At 39.0% G+C, this 21,145-nt stretch overlaps 1 protein-coding gene across 1 annotated transcript in view; it reads left to right on the top strand.

Annotated features, from left to right (window-relative positions):
* Positions 1-315: 315 nt before the first annotated feature.
* LOC127431466 (phospholipid phosphatase-related protein type 5-like) overlaps positions 316-21,145 on the top strand; it is a 63,523-nt gene continuing 42,693 nt past the window's right edge. The window contains exons 1-2 of the mRNA XM_051681872.1: positions 316-598; positions 19,277-19,409. Coding sequence (XP_051537832.1) covers positions 368-598; positions 19,277-19,409 — 364 coding nt within the window. The 5' untranslated portion in view covers positions 316-367. The remainder of the gene's footprint in view (positions 599-19,276; positions 19,410-21,145) is intronic.

The raw sequence follows: 21,145 nt of genomic DNA, 5'->3' as shown, positions 1-21,145 counted from the left end.
TCATTTGGTGAGTGAGGGAAAAGCGCATCTCTCTCTCTCTCTCTCTCTCAGTTAAGTTTTAAACCCTCTGAGCTGATGATGATAAGGCGCGTGCACGGCGCCTGACGTCTCTTCTCCTCCTCATAATCAGCATGGAGTGAAGAGCGCGCACTTCACAGACGGGCACATATCGCGCTCAGCCTCTCGCGCTCTCTCTCTCTCTCTCTCATTCCGGCTCGAGCGGAGTGCCATGCGAGCGCGTGCGTCTTCGTGTGCCAACGTCGCGTGCGCTCGGAACGTCAGACCCCGGCGAGATGCGAGAAGTCTAACGGGGACTGTACTTGAACTAAAACAGGTGTTTGGAGGTTCTCCTGTGGATTGTTGGTAAATGTTCCTGCCCCAACCTCTGACGACCATGCTTTATTTCCAGCTGGTGATCATGGCGGGCACGGTCATGCTGGCATACTACTTCGAGTACACGGACACGTTCAACGTGCACGTGCAGGGCTTCTTCTGCTACGAGACCGCCTATACGAAACCTTACCTCGGACCCGATGAAACGAGTGCGATCCCGCCCGCCCTGCTCTACGCGGTGGTCACTGGAGTCCCCACACTGGTGGTGAGTTTGTGACTGGTAAAGAATGTGATTGGGAGTGAAAGCTGATGATCAGGCTAGAGATTGACACGTGATTTTATATTACATTGAATTGTTGTTGATTAAACGATCACTTGATATTAATTTTCATTGATAAATATTTTTGCAAGTGACTTGATTAATACATTAATCAGTGTGAGAGGCATGAAAAAGGTTCAATAAAGACACTTTTGTGATATTAAGTGTTACTGATTGATAAGAATCTTCATAATGTTATTGATTATAAGTGATCACTTGATATTGACTTTCATTGATAAGTGCCTTTGTTTGAAGTGTGAGTTAATATTGATTTTCATTGATACTGGAAATGTTATTGATGTCAGTTAGTGATTTGCATGCATTGATTAAAAACATGAGTGTTGCATGAAGATAAGTCTAGAGATGTATAACAATCTGCTCTGTAGGCTGTCTATTTTTAAGTGGATATGTTTTTGATTGGAAAGTATTATTTGTTGATAATTAATTTGACAAGTGTCATGATTTTATGTTAAGAAGTGATTTAATGTTGATTTTGATTGGATAAGTGATAGCCTACATTTTGATTTATTGCTTATAAAGCTCAGACATATGTAAAAAAAAAGATTAAAACACTATGTGTGATTTTTAATGTTTAGGGTTATTGATTGGTATGTCACTGCATGAAAGTAGATCAAGCTAGAGATGCAAACAGGAGAGGTTTTAATAATAATAATAATAAATTCTTAATATGTGCAACAGTTTTGTGCAATGTTGGTAGGCTGTGCCGTAAGAGGCACAGAAATAACGCACACCAAGAATCTTTAAAACAAGATTTGTGTGTGAGTCATAACAGCATTTAAACACTGTTGTTTACCATCCTTTGTACATTTATGAGGGCAGGGGAGCAAAATCACATACCAATGTAAATTAAAGGTCATTTCTAAAACCATTAAAGTGACTTACACTCATTATCATGTATGGAGGACTATGTCTGCATGTGTTCCATCTTCGTAAATAAGCATAAAGAGATTATTCATTATCTATGTATGCATAAATTAAGCCTGCAAACCATAAAAACCCTCTCTCCCCATATCCAACTCAAAACGAAGCCTTTGATGTTAGATTACACCAGGCATTGCACCACACTGAATGTCTTCATTAGCTTGACTTGTTACCGCTCACTGCATAGTTGTTGAATGTAGCTTGTTTATTGAAAACTGAATTTTTTTTCAATAGGCAGAACAGCAAACTGTCTGTATAGCATCTCACTTTCAGTGATTTAGTGTTCTCCAGCCCACATTATTTCATCATGGGCAGTGACTCAATCTGAAGTGCCACCACGCTCGACCTTTGCAGCTCTGTCAGCTCTCAGTTTGGTTCTTTATCCTCCTAATATGGATGACAGATGAATGGCAGCAGATGGGAAGATGTGCTTCAAATGTGCTCTTTGGACAACACATTACTGTCTGTTATCATTTGGTTTATGAATCCTTGGATCCTATCATTTTATTTAGATCCCACCTAACATTTTGGTGTTTCATTGTTTCTTCTAAATATGCAGAGATCAAGACAAAGTGGTCTGAGTGGTTGTTGCGGTTGTCAGGGTGTTGGTAGGTGTAACTAGGGTGTTCTTAGTGGTTGCTACTATAGGTTGCAAGCCACCCCAAGGTTTGATGCATTTCTATGCCCAGCCTTATTTTTTTAAACTGAGCACTCCGAAATCAAACAAAAACATAACATAAGGAGGCTACAGGCAGCCACAGTACAACTGTGTACTAACCTGATGGCAAACGACATGCGATGAAAGGTATCTTTCGTATGGTAATCAGAGTTTTTGTCCTAACCAGCAGTGAGGAGCGATGGTACATTCTATCGATCACTTGTTTTCTATTTTCGGCATCGCGCGGGTAACTCTCAACCAGTCCAAAAAAAAAAAAAAAAAAAAAGACATAGAAATGCATCAATTCTTCGACTAGAAACTCTTCAGATATGTTTAGTAAGTTCTGTTTTATGTTTTATGTGCAGCTGTGTTGTGTTCTGTTATCGCTATCGCTGTGGCAGACCTGTTTTTAGATAAACAAACAAGTTTTTGCTTGAACCCCCCAATGTCGCCAGGGGGCTACATGAACTGTTGCTCTCGTGCCCCATCATGAACGTGCACAGGAGATCAACGGTCAGTGAATATTTTCAGTTCTCCCTTTTTCTCCCCAATTTGGCATGCCCAGTTCCCAATGTGCTCAATCCAGGTGGCTGAGGACAAATCTCAGTTGCCTCCACGTCTGAGACAGTCAATCCGTGCATCTTATCACGTGGCTTGTTGAGCACGTTACTGCGGAGACCTAGCGCATGTGGATGCTCATGCTATTCTCTGCGGCATCCACGCACAACTCGCCACGTGCCCCACCGAGAGCGAGAACCACATTATAGTGACCACGAGGAGGTTAACCCAACGTGGCTATATCCACCCTAGCAACCGGGCCAATTAGTTGCTTAGGAAGCCTGACTGGAGTCACTCAGCACGCCCTGGATTCAAACTTGTGACTCCAGGTGTGGTAGTCGGCGTCTTTACTTGCTGAGCTACCCAGGCCCCAGAACAGTTTTTTTATAATACCACCGCACCATTGTCTGCTGAGCTGCAAAAAGATGCTGTGATGCTTACCTTTCAATCTGTTACTGACTGCACTGACAAACTATAGCTGTCTAACAGCAAACAGATGTGATAAACATGAGTGACATCCTTGTCAGGGACAGGGTTACCATTATATTGAGAAGGGAAAATGATGGGGTCATTGTTTATTAACATTCCAGTATGTATTTCACAAACTAGTTAGCAATTTACCGTGAAGACACCGCTTAACTCCGCATTGCTTAACACCGCACTGTCTGCAGAGCCACCTTCAGCTCAGCTCTGTAAACAATGGAGTTGGAGCATGCTCTTCTGGACAAACTACGTTATGACACCAATTCTAAATCACCCCAAGCATTATTTTCTGCATTATATATTCTGAAAAAAAAAAGTTTTCATATCTGCGCGTATCGGAAAACATATATGCCGATACCGATATATCTGTGACAGGTTAATATCAGATGATAATATTGGTCAGGCACTATTTATCAGACAGTTCCTTTTGTCTAACTGGGCCATTCTTGGCCAGAATAAGCTGCAGTGTGGACGAGACTTTATGCTAATAGTCAAGACTGGCAACACAAGTCCAGGTTGTTCTGGCTTTGTGTATCATAGTGAGAATGCAGTAAAATGTGTACAGAATGAGAAGAAAAAAGAACAGTAAAAATAAAGAGAGCTTCCATTCAGTAAATCCCCCTGGACTGTTACCAGACTCTAAAAGATAAAGCATTTCTCATTTACAGTATAGTGCAGACAGGTTATAAGTGTTGCTACATGGCAGCTTAGTTGTTATTTTTTTCCATGACACCTTTCCGAGCAGAGTGGCACAGACAGATATTGGATCATGTTTTTCTAGACACAAGAAATAACAATCCAGCTGCCATGGAGCAACTCTCTAACCCCAACTAAAGCTGTTGCAAAGAGAGGTGAACTCTATCTCCACAAACTACTGTTCATAAACAGACTACTATTGAAGCTAGCAGACTCTGATTTGCAGTCTGAAAGGCTCGCAATAAAGATATGAGCTCTGCCTAGACAGAGATATTACCTAGTTTGAGCTGATATTGGCAAAATGGACAGTGATTTGTTAGGGTGCATGCCATGGTAAACATAAAATCACCCTCATGTTGTTCCAAATCCTTCTGACTTTCTTCTGTGGAACACAAAAGGAGATCATAGGCAGAATCTGCTTTACATTTATGTTCCATAGAAGAAAGTTATACTGTTTTGGAACAACTTGAGGGTGAGTAAATGATGACAGAATTTTCATTTCTGAGTGAATTATTTCTTTAATGACTTTTCATGATGGCTTTTGCAGATCACATTATTATAGCAAAGGTCAGTGATATAGACATGACAAATGAAGTGATTAGATTAAGATTTAATGTGCTGGCAAATCAGTTCACAGCACCAATGTCATTTCAGCTCATGATGTGCAAGTGGAGTTGTTAACTTTAATGTAAACATATGTCTTATTCTGTAACAAATGCATACTCGTACACACTCACACATCCTCACCATGTGCCCTTGAGCAAGGCAATTAACCCAGATTGCTCCAAAGGGAATGTCCCTGTCACATAAGAAAGCAGTTACTACATGACTAATAACTATAACTAAGCTGCAACATATATTTCACTCACTCTTAAAAATAAAGGTTTCACATAGAACCAAAAAAGGAGAACCTTTTTGAGTGGATCTCACAAAGAAATATCCAGGTCATATTTAACCCTACAATAAAATAATAATAACAAAATCAGAAAATATATATTTTTGATAAAGAACACAATATCTTTTTATAGGGCTTTAAAGGCCCCATGAAGTCAAAATGAAAGTTTTGCTGGTTTTTAGTCCATATCTACAGGCTTTAAGGTCATATTTATGCTACTGTACTTCTAAACATTGACAAAATTCATTTTCAGAGGTTATAAGCATTTAAAATCTGCGGTCTCTCTCTTCCGGCTAAAAAGACGCAGCAACACCCATGATGTCACATAGAGGTTCAGAAACCTTGTCCAATCAAATGCTTTCTAGAATTAAAACAGACCCTCCTGCTACATCTGTTCAGCGCTCCCGGCTGTGTTCTTACTGGCCGCTGTTAATGCCTTTGCAGGGCACTTTGAAGGGAAGACAATCCATGCTGTACGGTTGTTCCAAACAGATTTTCCAATACGAATCGCTTAAATAGTGAGTCACCTCTCAGCCATCTGAAGCTCTCACAGTGGAGGGTAATTGTCTTTGAAGAGAATAGGGCAAAGACTGTGTGCTGTGTGTGTTTATGACAGCAGTCTCCTTTGAGATAATGATTTCAAGCTCGATTACACTTCCTATAGAGCCATCTAGCTCTCTGCACATGTGTCAAGCGCAAGGAAGTGTAATCGAGCTCGAAATCATGATCGTACCTATACACTGGAATAGCAAAAGAAAAACGAGAGTGAAAAAGGAATTATTTTTTGGTCTGTTCTCACCCAAAACCAACTGGATTGCTTCAGAAGACATGACTGGAGTCATATGGATTATATTTATGCTGACTTAATCTGCTTTTTGGAGCTTAAAAAGCCTGATCACCATTCACTTGTATTGAATGGATCTACACAGCTTAGATATTCTTCTAAAAATATAAGATTAATATAACTCTTTGTTTGTGTTCGGCAGAAGAAGGAAAGTCATACTCATCTTAGATGGCATGAGGGTGAAGTAAATGATGAGAATTTTCATTTTTGGGTGAACTATCCCTTTAAGAATGTTTGCATTGTGACATTATTTTCATGACAGATAAGCTTGTTTTCTTCACAAAATCTCATTACTGTAATGTAAAAAATCTCATTATCAATACTTTAAAATGTAAATTATACATCTTTATATTACAGTAATAATGATTGGGCGGGCTATTGAGGAGTCTGGGGAATGTACATAAATGTCATGAAAATACTCACAACGAAAAAAAGATCTTGATTTTCTTTATGCAAAATATAATTTCTTTGTTTATTTCTTTTGATTGTGGGCTGAAATTTGACCCAGACATGTTCTTGACAAGTGTTGTGAGATTGACCCACAAAGAACTTATTCTATGTTCTTAAATCATCTATGCACTGGTGCTTAAAGAATGAACTTAGAACCAATATGCTGATCTGAAGAACCTAAAATGTAACATCAACAACGTTCTTCTTGCTTTCTTGCTGTTGATTTGGTGTTGTTTTTATAACGCATTCAAACTCAAAAGATTTCAAGCAGTAAGATGTGACAGGTTATCGTCATTATGTTCATATCAGCTGGATAAAGATGTTGAGGCTTTCCATTCATGTTTGAATGGAAATGGTGTATTTGAGGCTGCAGACACCAATCTGGACGAGCTCACAGATACTGTGACATCATATATCAGTTTCTGTGAGGATATGTGCATTCCTACTAGGACTTATTTAACATAGAACAATGGCAAACCATGGTTTACAGCAAAACTCAGGCAGCTTCTTAAGGCCAAAGAGGATCCAATTAGGCCAGGAACACACTGAATAAGGAAATCAGAGTGTCTAAACGAAGCTACTCTGATAAGCTGAAAAACAAGTTTTCAGCTAACAATCCTGCATCAGTGTGGAGAGGCCTAAAAGACTTTACTAACTTCATGACACCATCCCCCAACTACTGGCTGATGACTTAAATGTGTTTTACTGTAGATTTGAAAGGCCCAGTCTCACACCCCACACCTGCTCTGACCTTCAATTCACACAAACATCACCTCCTGCAACCCCCTCCTCCCCCCTCCTGCTACTCAATCTGCACTTACGATCTGTGAAGAGGAGGTGTGCTGTCTTCCGGAAACAAAAGACAAGGAAAGCGCAGGGCCCAGATGGTGTTTCACCCACTTGTCTAAAATCCTGTGCTGACCAGCTGGACCCATCTTCACACAGATCTTCAGTAGATCACTGGAGCAGTGTGAAGTTCCCAGCTGCTTCAAACGCTCCACCATCATTCCTGTCCCAAAGAAACCCAAAATCACAGGACTTAATGACTAAAGACCCGTCACCCTGACGTCTGTGATCATGAAGTCATTTGAGAAACTGGTGTTGGCCCTGGTGTTGAATTTTAGTCTTATTGTGTATTTCTGTATATACTTATTTTTCCAACTCACTTTTTATTTTTATTCTATTTTTTTTTATTTTTTTTTATTATTATCTCTGTCTTGTTGTTGTATTGTTTGTGCACTGGAAGCTTCTGTCACCAAGACAAATTCCTTGTATGTGGAAGCATACTTTCAATAAAACTCATTCTGATTCTGATGTTTCCCCCCCAACTTCTTTTAAGTCTTGGAACACACTTGTACATCAAAGTAAAGCTCACAACTGAGTTGTGACAGCCATCAGAGGCAATTCAACAACCAGTTTCAGATAATTACAGCACAATCCACTGATATGCGTTCAAACACATTTAACCAGGCCCATTTGGCATTTCTAGACTGTTTATATAAATGTGTATGGATTCAGGTGCCATTTATGTAATCGTTAGGTCAGCAAAACTACATTAACTTCACAACTCATGAGGAATCACAGATTCTTTAAGGCAATTTGTTTGTGCTTGACCATTCCCAGTTAGAGCTGTCAAAACACTCATTATATTGAATTTATTGTATATGGCAGAGGCTTTCGATCAGAGCGACTTAATAAAGTGCAGTACTAAATCCATTTGTATTCTGCAGTGGTCGAATTATGTGTGGAGACTTTGCCTGTACTGACCCAAGATCAGTGTGCAGGAGTTACATTTGTCTTTTATTGTTTCTTCCCCCTGTGGAAGAAGATGTATTATAGCTTATATAGTTGTGACAAATATAATAACACTTTGATGTACTGTTATAGCTTTGTACCACAGCTCTACATTTATTAGCCCAAACTATTGGTCACAGGTGTAGCAAACAGATGGCAGACTTGTAAATGTTTCAGTGCTCATGGTGCTCAAGTTTGGTTGAAACTTTTCAGAACTTGAAAGTGATGAAACCACTCAGTTTATTTGTATTTTTTCTGTATGTCAGTCAAAAAGATGTCATGAATTATAGATGCAGAATGTATACACATCAAACTGGCATGATTTCTGCAGCTGATTTTAATATGCAGCAAGAAACAGCTGAGCAAATAGAGCAAGAACGTTTGTTGTCTTTTTAGATTTGAACTATTTTCATCATTATTCAACATTTTGGTCAAATCAGTAACACGTCTTGTGTCCAGAGTGTTTGGGTTGGAACATCATGAGGGTGAATAAACAATGACAGAATTAAAATTTTTGGGTGAAGGATTCCTTTAAGAAGAATTTGTTAGAAATCAGAAACAGTGGGTGTTCTATTTAACTTAAATCGTTCTGTGCTTACCGAAATTCGAAATACTGCCCTCAGTGGCCAAAGCGGTAAGTGTTGTTTGGCTTATATCCACAGAGGTGCGCCAAAAGTGAGTTGTGAAGCTAATTGTTTTCAGCTGTACAGGCTGTAAAACAGTGAAGAGGAATGCATATTTTATATACTCTAACTCCTAACTCAAACCCCAAATCAAACCTAACCATCAGCGGAGTGTTAGAGGGAAAAATGCAACCTCTGAATCGCGCTCGTCAGTGATCATGTAAATGCGATTACTGCCTGGTTTCAATGCATGATCTCAACCCGGATTTTTGATGCTGCAGATGCAACGCACTTTCGGTCGCTCAAAAGGGAAGGTAAAAGCTGATGCTAAAATGTCTGATAGGAGATGGAGAAAATGGGGCACGAGAAGAATTAATTAGCTTTTCATTAACCATGTCCAAACAAACATCTCTCCTCTGTCGACAGCGATCATCTGGTCCATACATACCAGCAAGAAAGCAACAGATGTTCGGGTCTATGAGTGATCAGGATGTCATGGATGATCAACCTATCAGGCTGGAAATGGTTGTTTAACTGGTCTAGGGTTTGGCATTAGTAGAATGGGCATTCTTTCATAATAATGTTGTTGTGTTGTTTATTGACATTGCATTATGCAGATGTGTGAACGTGTTATTTAATCAGCCATTGGCTATGTTCACAATGGTCTCATAGAAACATATTACTATACCTACATTTTTGCAAATGTGGCTCATTGTACATTTTCTGGCAGTTTTCTGGTGAAATTAACACTAGAGGTGCTGAAACAACAACGACTTTTGTTCCCTTTCACACAAATCACGAGTAAAACAGCAGATTATCAGTTCATAGACACTTAATTTCACCCTGTTCCTCACACAATGCAATCTTATGACATCAAAACACTTTAACTGTAGTATAACAACCTCAACCACACTGAGTATGAGACTGCTATAAATCTGTTTAAGTGAAGGACCCGCCAATTTGTATTCACATAAACATAAATTAAATCAGGTATAAATCAATAAAACAGTAAGGAAAAATAGTAAGTACTGGGTTTTTTGCTATTTTATATAAGTTTGAAAGTTGAAAACAAAAATACATCAAGTGATCAAGAAAACAAAATCAGCACTGAGCATATGATAAATAAATAAATAAAAATAATACATATGATAACTGACTCCACTGTAAATAACTACAGTCCTTGAAACCTATGTGTGTGGAAACCAGTCTGATATCGAGCAACAGAAACGACTGTAAGTTGAAATGAAGTCGAAAGTCTTATCTTATATTGTCCGATGATGATAGAGAAAGTCTGGCCAAGATGTAGATAATCCAACATAAAGATACATCTTTACAATCTTTAGTCATGAGCTCTCAAGAGATCCACAAGGCGATGAATAGGAATATATATATATATATATATATATATATATGTATGTATGTATGTATGTATGTATGTATGTATATCTTCAACCGATGAACAAAAGCAATAGACTACTGCTAGTACTAAAGTGTCATTAATTGAGCTTGAAACCACAGTTTTCTAATCAGGACTCAGTGAGGCTTGTGGCAACATAGAAGATAAGCCATGCTTACTCTGCCCAAAAAAATCGGACGACTTCTGCTACCTATCTAGCTATATACCAATCACTAGAGCCTCCCAGTGGTGAGTAGTAGAATAACTCTCTGAGAGAAACATGGTAACCAGCATGTGACTGTTACAGTAGCGCATGACCAAGGTGCTACATTTTAAGGTCTGCATTACATAACCAAAAAAGCTTGTTCGTGCGCGATGGAATTGCGTGGTTGCTCAGCTGATAGAGTTGCACTTGCAATGCAAAGAAAGGACTGGGATACAAGTCCTGAAGAGCATACTAAGCTGACACTGAACAAATAATGGCTAAATTCAGAATCGTACACTACCATACTACTCTTACTATTTCTGCCGTATATGCCAGAAATAGTATGAGTAGTATGCAATTCCGAATTTTTCCAATGAGTCAAGCAGAAGATATTTCTTCTTATTCATCCATCACACTGGAAGTGGAAGGTCAAGTCCTAGTGTAGTTGGTCATCTGTGGTATTATATGCATAAAAAATGTTTGCCAACTGTGCACAGTATACATGCTATACACTGCATAAAATAGTTCATAGTATGCTATTCCAATAGTCGCTAAATCTACAGAAATGAGCTCAATTGTATCTTTAGGACATTTTACTGCCTGTTTCCTACATCTTTTTCTTAAGATCAACAGGCAACACCTGAGGTTGCCAAGCTCTTGTAATGGCACAATGGAATAGCAAGGTCTCCCCACTGAGTTGGAGGTGTGTGTGCTTGTGCTTAGAGTTTAACCGCGAAGATTTAACCTCTTTTTCTAATGCAGATTAGTTGTTTGTTTATACCGCTGTTTGTTCTGATCCATCTGCACTGTAATCATTTGAACCACTTGTGGAGAAGCCTGTTTCAGATTATTAAAAGGTAATTTTAAGCAGTCAAAAGTGATTTAATGTACATAGTCATGTATAATGTAGGTCTATTCCAGCCCTTAACCTCTGACATTATAAACACAGAGTTTAAACAAAATTCACTTAGCCTACTTTACATATTTTTACCCTCTGTTGTTAAAATCATATCAGTCAGTCAGACTGTATTATAGTTACTAAGATTCATTTTCATAGATGATTTACAAAAGCTTTGCAATGTACGGATTAGGCGTTTCCTGTCTGTGATAAAGATAAATATTTTGTATGCATTAACTATCTAGACATACACTATATTGCCAAAAGTATTCGCTCACCTGCCTTTAGACGCATATGAACTTAAGTGACATCCCATTCTTAATCCATAGGGTTTAATATGATGTCGGCCCACCCTTTGCAGCTATAACAGCTTCAACTCGACTGGGAAGGCTTTCCACAAGGTTTAGGAGTGTGTTTATGGGAATTTTTGACCATTCTTCCAGAAGCGCATTTGTGAGGTCAGACACTGATGTTGGACGAGAAGGCCTGGCTCGCGGTCTTCGCTCTAATTCATCCCAAAGGTGCTCTATCGGGTTGAGGTCAGGACTCTGTGCAGGCCAGTCAAGTTCTTCCACACCAAACTCACTCATCCATGTCTTTATGGACCTTGCTTTGTGCACTGGTGCGCAGTCATGTTGGAACAGGAAGGAGCCATCCCCAAACTGTTCCCACAAAGTTGGGAGCATGGAATTGTCCAAAATCTCTTGGTATGCTGAAGCATTCAGAGTTCCTTTCACTGGAACTAAGGGGCCAAGCCCAGCTCCTGAAAAAACAACCCCACACCATAATCCCCCCTCCACCAAACTTCACAGTTGGCACAATGCAGTCAGACAAGTACCGTTCTCCTGGCAACCACCAAACCCAGACTCGTCCATCAGATTGCCAGATGGAGAAGCGTGATTCGTCACTCCAGAGAACGCGTCTCCACTGCTCTAGAGTCCAGTGGCGGCGTGCTTTACACCACTGCATCCGACGCTTTGCATTGCACTTGGTGATGTGTGGCTTGGATGCAGCTGCTCGGCCATGGAAACCCATTCCATGAAGCTCTCTACGCACTGTTCTTGAGCTAATCTGAAGGCCACATGAACTTTGGAGGTCTGTAGCGATTGACTCTGCAGAAAGTTGGCGACCTCTGCGCACTATGCGCCTCAGCATCCGCTGACCCCGCTCTGTCATTTTACGTGGCCTACCACTTCGTGGCTGAGTTGCTGTCATTCCCAATCGCTTCCACTTTGTTATAATACCACTGACAGTTGACTGTGGAATATTTAGTAGCGAGGAAATTTCACGACTGGACTTGTTGTACAGGTGGCATCCTATCACAGTACCACGCTGGAATTCACTGAGCTCCTGAGAGCGGCCCATTCTTTCACAAATGTTTGTAGAAGCAGTCTGCATGCCTAGGTGCTTCATTTTATACACCTGTGGCCATGGAAGTGATTGGAACACCTGAATTCAATTATTTGGATGGGTGAGCGAATACTTTTGGCAATATAGTGTATAAAGTACAGTACATTGGTTTAAAGTCGATATGTAATCAATACTGCAAATGATTCATCTGTGCACGTTATTCCAAAGACAAAAAATGTTTGTCAATAGATCAAATTAAATCCCACCCCACATTGTTTCTTGTTGAACATCCTGTTTTAATATAAAATGTCACATTATAGAAGTATAATTGGTTGCGATTCTATTTCATGTTGACTTAGAGAGTGTGATGTCTTTCTAAAGTGGTTATGTTATGCACCTTTCATTTCTCTCTTTTTCTGTCTTTCCCCATCATTCTCTCTTCGCTGATTGTTCTGTTTTGAAGTGAGGAGGGGGGTGATGGGTACTGCAGAATTTTTACACTTCTCTTCATCTCAAATTTTATGTGTGTGTTTGAGAAAGTGAGATTTGGTCTCTCAGCTTTTGAAGTAGAAGATCCTTTCTTAAGCCTCAAAACCAAATTTGTCCATCTCATAAATCACTCTGACAGAACGGAAAGACCCCAGAGTCCCTTATGTGCATCCTAACCCTGGTTTCTTTACCTCAGTCTTGCTTACCAAATCCCAGCATTCATGAACGGGGCCAGAGAAAGAGAGCAAGTGGCCACCAATCTGTGTTACTTCTCACTAAGATTTCAGTTCTGTGATATCCGTCTTACCTCATCAAGTCCCCAGCATACTTCATACGAAAGCAAAGAACAAATGGCAGAAATTACTTTATTTAAAACTTAATCTGGTCAAAACGAAGGTGTTTTCGATGGTTCGTATCAGTTTACCAGGACGAACTTTCAGGAAAACTTAGTTACGGCTGCTAAACACCTTCTTACTGCTGTTGGTCTATGCCATTGTTTTATGTTTTTTCATTTTATTTTATTTTTTTGCCTACAAAAGGAATTACAAATACTCAAAGTGCATAAAGTATTCACTATGTTGGTTTATATGCTCCTCACTTATGTGCCGTTTGCAGCGAAAGCCATTCACACATCTGCTCAAAGTGAGATACACAAAAATAAATGACCAATAAGATTTAATTAATTTTTATTTAGCAAGTTTTATTAAGTAAATCTTAATGGTATAAAACTAAATAAAACCTACTTTGACATAATATTGATTAAAGTGGGTGAGTAAATTTAACTTAAAAATTTTAGTAAATTCTATAACTTTTACTTAGAAATAAGATGTACATGGTGCTTGAAAAATAAACATTTAAATAAAAACCTTATTACAACATATAACTTTTTTAATTTTCCTTTCAAACATGTTTAATCTTGTACCAAATGACATATGGAAGCCTCCCACAGGGAAACTCAATTCATGTTATTTAGTCTATAAGACTTAGTAGTTATATAGTTATAAGTACTTGGTACACAAAACACCATGACTGTGACAATCAACAGATCTTTTTTGTTTATCATAAACGGGTTATTTTGAGTAGAAAATTAACAAGACTGCACAAAACAAGAAGTTACCAAATGTAACAACAAAATTAACAATAAAAACTATGTTAATAAACTCGCAAACAGTGAAACCCTGCAAGCTCATTCATTGTTCAAGCCCAGTGCATGCTGAACCCCAGCTCTAAAAAGTTAAGTAAAGTTTACCTATTTAATTTACCAGTGAAATTGACTACAATTAGCAAATAAATATGAAAATGTTTTCTACTTTAAGATTAATGCATGATGACGCATTGTAAAAATAACAAACAATCATAAATAATATTTACTTATAAGCTAGAGTATTAAGTTTTACATGTTTGAATGTAGAATTTACTTAATATTTTCAAATTCACACTTTAACTTATTCAATGAAGAATGTACTTTTCGGCTATATTTACTAGTACACTACAAAGTAATTTTTTTCAGTGTTTGCCTCTCTTATCATCATTCTTTTGTTTGTATTCTTCCTATCAACATTCTTTTATGCACCAATCAAAGTAGGATCAGTGTCATCATAAAATACAATAAGAGAGTGTAATCGGCACATAATATGGCTGCGTATAGCATGTTAGCACATTAGCGCCACAAATGCAGAATGTAAACATGACAAATTCCACATTATCTACGACATAAATATGTAACGGGGTAAAAGGGAAAGGAAGAGGCAAGAACCGGCTTGACAATATAAATAATCATTTAATGATTAACTTAAAGCAAAAGACATATAACACACACACACACACGCATACAGGGCAGCTGGCTGTAGCTCTCTCTCTGCCGAACTGCCACCTCCGGCCGCCTTTATCCCTCTCGTGGGCTCAATTAGCCTGATTAGGGGCCGGGCATGCGTCATCACAGCACGGACCTGCCCCCCCCCCGCCGGCAGGACTTCCCCGCCTTCTCAGACCTGGGAAAAAAGAAGAGAGGGAAAGGCCAACACGGAGCGACGGCGAGGGAGAGAGAGGCGAGAGAGGAAAAAAAACGTACTCGCCGGTTCTCTGATACGCCGTAGCCTGGTCCTCGGTCACTCCTCCATCCTCTAGTGGATGACAGCTGCTCCTCCCCGGGTGGATCGGAGGCAGTCCTCCGGCCCCTGGTGGACGGAATGCCCCGCCGCGTTTTGGTGGATGGTAGGGGTCTCCTCCGCCCCTGGCAGAGGTTCTCCCGCTCCAGGCGGTCAGCAGTGAGCCCCTCCCTGCTCACGGATGGCGGTCTTATCTTTGACCCCGTCTCCACCCCTGGCAGCGGCCCGACCGGTCGGTAGGGAGCCCATCCTCCCCTGCAGTCGGCGGTCAATCCTCCGCTTTCAGGCATCCGGGCTCCTTAGTCCCCCGGCGGATGGCCATGGCTGCTCCTTTGGGGTGGATGATAGTGGCGAGGACTCTACTATGGTGCATCCCTCCTCCTTCCTGGGTTTCGGCACCAATGTAACGGGGTAAAAGGGAAAGGAAGAGGCGAGAACCTGCTTGAAAATATAAATAATCATTTAATGATTAACTTAAAGCAAATGACATATAACACACACACACACACACACACACGCATACAGGGCAGCTGCCTGTAGCTCTCTCTCTCTCTGCCGAACTGCCACCTCCGGCCACCTTTATCCCTCTCGTGGGCTTGATTAGCCTGATTAGGGGCCGGGTGTGCGTCATCATGGCCCGGCCCTGCCCTCCTCCTTGCCACAAAATACTACTTTAAATCATCATTGATTGGCTAAAACAACTTATTTTACTGGTCTCATGCAAATTCTACTCATAGAATATATGTCATTGAGAACACATTTAAATGTCACATTAGTTTATACAGTAGGTTTTACATGTAGCCTTGTGCGTCCTTATATTTAAATGCCTCCTCTAAACACCTCCCCCAGCGGCATACCCGGGAGTGCCAGAGTGTCTGAATGTTCGCAGGCAGTATACCGCTGCTCAGCTGTTTCAAACTTCTTTTTGGCTGCGAGCGAAGAACGAAGATAAAATCAAGTGCAACCCTACATTACTTCTCGCTAAATATTTTTGACCTTACATACATTTTGAATACAGTTTCAAGTTGTCGTTTTGTCTTTATAATTTATGCAAGTTTGTGGCCTTGTTTAATGATCTGTCAACGCTGAGAGGCAGACTAGGTGTAACTAGATGAAGTTTACAGTGTGAAAATGCCTCTAGTCAGAGCAAGCAACAGTATTCAAATGCTTCATCTTCTAATGGATGCAAATAAGGGCAGAACACACTTTGATTTGGATTTAAAAATAGAAATAGAAATAGTGCCAATTCTCATAATGAGCATCAACACAGTAAAACTCACTAAATATTTATTGTTACAGTCATTGGCTGTGGCAGAACTGGCAGGCTTTAACTATGTGACAAAAGACTTCACAATTGTGTTTCTGTTGCAGACTTGATGTAATTTTTAAACTTTTTCTCTGTCAATCGCTTGTTCTGTTGCTCCCAGTTTCTGGTGGCAACTGGAAATTAGGTTTCACATAATAGAAGCTTCTACGGTTTTGTATGCAGCAGGAATGTTTCCTTGGTGTAACATTTAAATTCTGACTGACATCACATGCTTGTCTAAAGGTGCACTCAATAAAGTTTTTGTTTTTGTCATTTTGGACTTACAGTGACAGCGGTGTGGATGCAGCATCATGCAAAAATCAGCAGTTTTCAGTTACAGATGCCATTGTAAAAATTGACTATTCACAGTCAGCCATGATTAATTTAATCAATGAGTTAAAGTGTCCAATAACAGGATGGCAACTGAGATTAATCCAGTAGTATTTGACTGGTCAAGTGATTCAAACATGGCAGCCCCCATGAGGATGACCCTCTCCATGAGGAATAAAACAGCTTTTATAAGGTTACTGATATGACTTGAGTCTTCATCTCATGTGAGTTGTCACTTGTCATTATTTTATACATATGCTTCAAAGCAACAATTCATTTCTTAAGGAGTAAAACTTTTTTAATGAGGAAACAATTACTGAGTGCATCTTTAATGACCCCATTAAATCAAAATTGGAGTTTTTAAAACGGTTTGACAGTGTTCTGTGAGCAAGGTTTCCGTTACATGTACAAAAACATGGTAATGATCGGGACTCGGAATAGGATTCAAATACACACATTTGTGCCATTTTGTCACTGCCAGCGGCTGCGCATTGTGAAACAACATCAACGGTTAAGTGGTCACTAAACTGTTCAATTAATGAAACTGAACAAAGTTGTGAAACAGAAGCAAGACACAACAAAATACACTTTTGTAGCTAATTCTACACAATTGTGCAGATATACTTGAATCATTAAAATAGCTTAAGTTTTAGCTTATTCTTAAAAAACCCCCCAGAAAACATGTCGTGGGTCAGTGATTGTCTCTTTTTCGCCCCTCATGAGTTTGCATCCCTGTGAGTTGTAAACTTTAGACAACGATGACAGTCGGACCACTGATTTTTTTTATTATTTTTAAATTAATTTACACTGGGTTGGTAGCATGGTGATTCGACCTTAATACCTCAGGTATTTTCAATAATTCAACAATCATGTCTGCTTATACCGCGGTTACAATATGTAGTATGCGGAAAACACGGAATTTAGCCAGAAAAATGGCATTGGCAATAAAACGCAGAATGTCATGGAATATGACATGTTTGGATGAAAATGAATGTTTGAATGTACAATTAATCAAATATAAATTTTGATATGTCCTAGTGCAGGGGTGTCCAATCTACGGCCCGCAGGCCATTTGCGGCCCGCCGACTGCTCTGATGCAGCCTGTGAGAGATTTTAGAAATAGAACAGGTTTTATCTATTGAGAAATTGTATGAAATGTATATTCTGAACACTGGGTGTCGCTATCAAGTGCAGCCAAATTTCACAGTGCATCGTCTCCACTAGTGCATTGTATTTGTAACAGAAGTAACAACAGAACAGAAACTATGATTGAATTACTAATATATATAGAGTAATTCCTTGAATCACGTCATAACAGGAAAATATTCTGATTATTATGACGTGTCACGCCCAAAACTGCTCAGAAGAGCTCTATGTGCTTTGCAGTGAGACTGAATGGACTTGGACAAAATCCAAGGGCATTGAAAGTAACAAGCTATTACCCAGTATAATATTTCATATTAATAATGTTACATTACTGCATTGTCAAAAATGTACTTTTCCATAAAGGGGCAAATAATTGCAGAGTGGATTTAAAAACATTTTTATATATATATATATATATATATATATATATATATATATATATATATATATATAAACAGATAAAAATGTATAAAAATTTTGCATCAACATTTTGAACTTTTGGGGGTATTTTTGCCCTGAGTCCCACTTAATTTCTGACCCTGCATCACTGTTCTATTGTAAGTGTTCTTGTTGAGAGAAATATCCTTTATTAATACAAAATGTGATTAAAACTTGCATAATATTAATCATAGAATATAAATATAATGCAATAGTGGCAATCTAGTTGCATCTAGCTTTTTTAAAAATTTTTATTATTACAATGATGCAGCCCCACAACACCTTATTTCTTTTTGCATCTGGCCCCCAGTAGAAAAAGTTTGGACACCCCTGTCCTAGTGTGATAATTAAACTAAAAAAGTCTCTGATTTAATTGAATAAATAAATAATCTGCAAGTGATGAGCGCTTCAAAATTAATGTGTAAAGACGGCCGTTCATACACTGAAAAACCTCATCATGATCATCATGCGCACTCTTGTGTGTGTGAGATGACAGAGACAGAGAGCACTCTGAAGTGTGCAGCACATACAGACTGTTTATTTATTTAATTAAATCACAGCTGTATGGGGGTTAATAATCACACTGTGCCATGGAGCAAAATGCTTATCTGGAGGTGAGAAACTACTGTCAAAAACACACAGAAATGGCTAAATAAAAGCTCGATTTAAATAGACACATGTGTTTTTGCTTAAATATTACACTTGTTGGGTGCATAAAATGTCCTGGAAAATTGTGCCTTGAAAAGAGTGGGAACCCTGCTTGGGGATGGGCCTTTAAGTAACCACCTAGCAACCACCCAGGACACCCTAGCAACCAAATAGCAATATAAACAACCATTTGGAATACCTTAGCAACTGCAAAACAACACTGTGGCAACCATCCATAACACTATCATTGTGGTGGCGAGTTTTGCAGGGCTAGAAATCACTAAAATTTTCTTCTAAAAACATCAAATTCTAGTTGCTAATTCCATTTCAGATCTCTGATTCTTTCTGGTGTTCTTCTCTCTTTCAGATCACAGTGACAGAGACTGTGTTGTTCTTGATACAGTACACATCGAAAGACCTTGACAGTCGAGAGAAGACTATTGTGACCGGGGACTGCTGTTACCTCAACCCATTAGTGCGGAGGACTTTCCGTTTCCTTGGTATGTCACAGCAATTCCACTACATTTTATGGATCCTTTTTATGGAACATTGTGCTCTTCAAGTCAATTTGTAAAGCACTTTTCACAATACACTTAATTTCAAAGCAGCTTAACAGAAAATCATACTGTAGTGTATGTAATGCCTTAAATATTTTAAAGTCCCCATTGAGCAGTTGCATTGAAAACTTCATGAAAAGTCATGCCTTAATGTTTTTGTCTTAACCCTCCTATTGCATTCGGGTCATTTTTGACTCAGGAGAGGTATATCATTTTTTTAAAATACCACATAGTTTTTAGTACAGCAACCAAACTTTGTGAATTTGTCAAAACCAACAAAATACAAATATTTTTTTATTTTAATTTTTAAATAAAATTAAGAGATGTAATTTTAAAAAAATTATTAACAGTTTTATTGATTTCATATAACATATATAAATATAATAATAATAATAAAAAAATAAAAAAATATATAGAATCAGTTAAGAGAAGTTGAAGTTCTGTCCCCCAGAATTTGTATTAGCAAGGAGTAATACACTGATGCCTTATGACCTTTTCCAAAAGCAGTAATCACCACTCCCAGAGTATCTGCCACTTTAGGGGGGTGTAAACCACTCCCAAAAACAGTACAGAGCAGTTGGCGCAGTTGTAAATACTGAGATATAGGAATCCCAAAACGTTGAACCAAATTTTGAAAGGATCTCAACACTCCATTCTCATATAGGTCACCGAGTGTAGTAACCCCCCTCCCAATCCACTCTGACCAGCAAAAAGGGGACTTGTTGATGCATAATTTAGGGTTCAACCATATGTTCGATGCAACATTTAAAAAAGTGTCCGAATTAAATAGTCTGGTTGCTTTTATCCATACCGAGTTCAAGTGCAAGATAACGAGATGTAACTTAACTTCTCCAATTAATTTGATAGAGAGGCTCTGCAATGGCGAAATAGGGGCAAGAACTTCCTGTTCTATACAGAACTAGGGAGGGGCTCTCTCAAGTGGAAGCGACCAATGAGCCAAATGTCTTAGACCGAAAGCATAATAATAAAATAAAATCTTGGGTAGGTCTTGCCCACCTTTGTCAATTGGCCTATGTAACTTATTAAAATGTAATTTGGGACGCTTACCATTCCAAATGAAGGACTTCGCTATGCTATCAAATTGCTTGAAATAAGAGAGAGGGATATCTACAGGGAGAGACTGCAACAAGTAATTGAATTTTGGAATACAATTCATTTTAATAACATTAACTTTCCCGATCATAGATAAATTTAATGATGCCCACCTGTCCACATCACTCGAAAACCATTTTATTAAGGGGTCAAAATTAACTCTAACTAAATCAGACAATTTTGCTGGGAATAAGATGCCCAAATACTTAATGCCTTGTTTGGGCCACTGGAAACCGCCCGGCTGGAAAGCTACTGGGCAGTATGCTGTCAGAGCCAAAGCTTCGGATTTAGACCAATTGACTCTTTAACCTGAAAACTTAGAAAATTAATTAATAATTCTGTGGAGGCAAGGCATAGATCTAGTGGGGTCAGAGATGAATAATAAAATATAATCTGCGTAAAGCAAAAGTATTTGCGCCATACCTCCCGCCACCACTCCTGGTTAATGATCTTCCCTTCTTATCGCGGCTGCTAATGGATCCAGGGCAAAACAGAACAATAATGGAGAAAGAGGGCAACCCTGCCGAGTGCCCCTATACAGAGTAAAATAATCTGAAATTAGTCCA

This window comes from Myxocyprinus asiaticus, chromosome 41 (assembly GCF_019703515.2).
Source record: "Myxocyprinus asiaticus isolate MX2 ecotype Aquarium Trade chromosome 41, UBuf_Myxa_2, whole genome shotgun sequence".
NCBI lineage: Eukaryota > Metazoa > Chordata > Actinopteri > Cypriniformes > Catostomidae > Myxocyprinus > Myxocyprinus asiaticus.
Note: the sequence above shows the minus strand (reverse complement) of the source record. Positions and strands in the feature narration are given on the sequence as shown.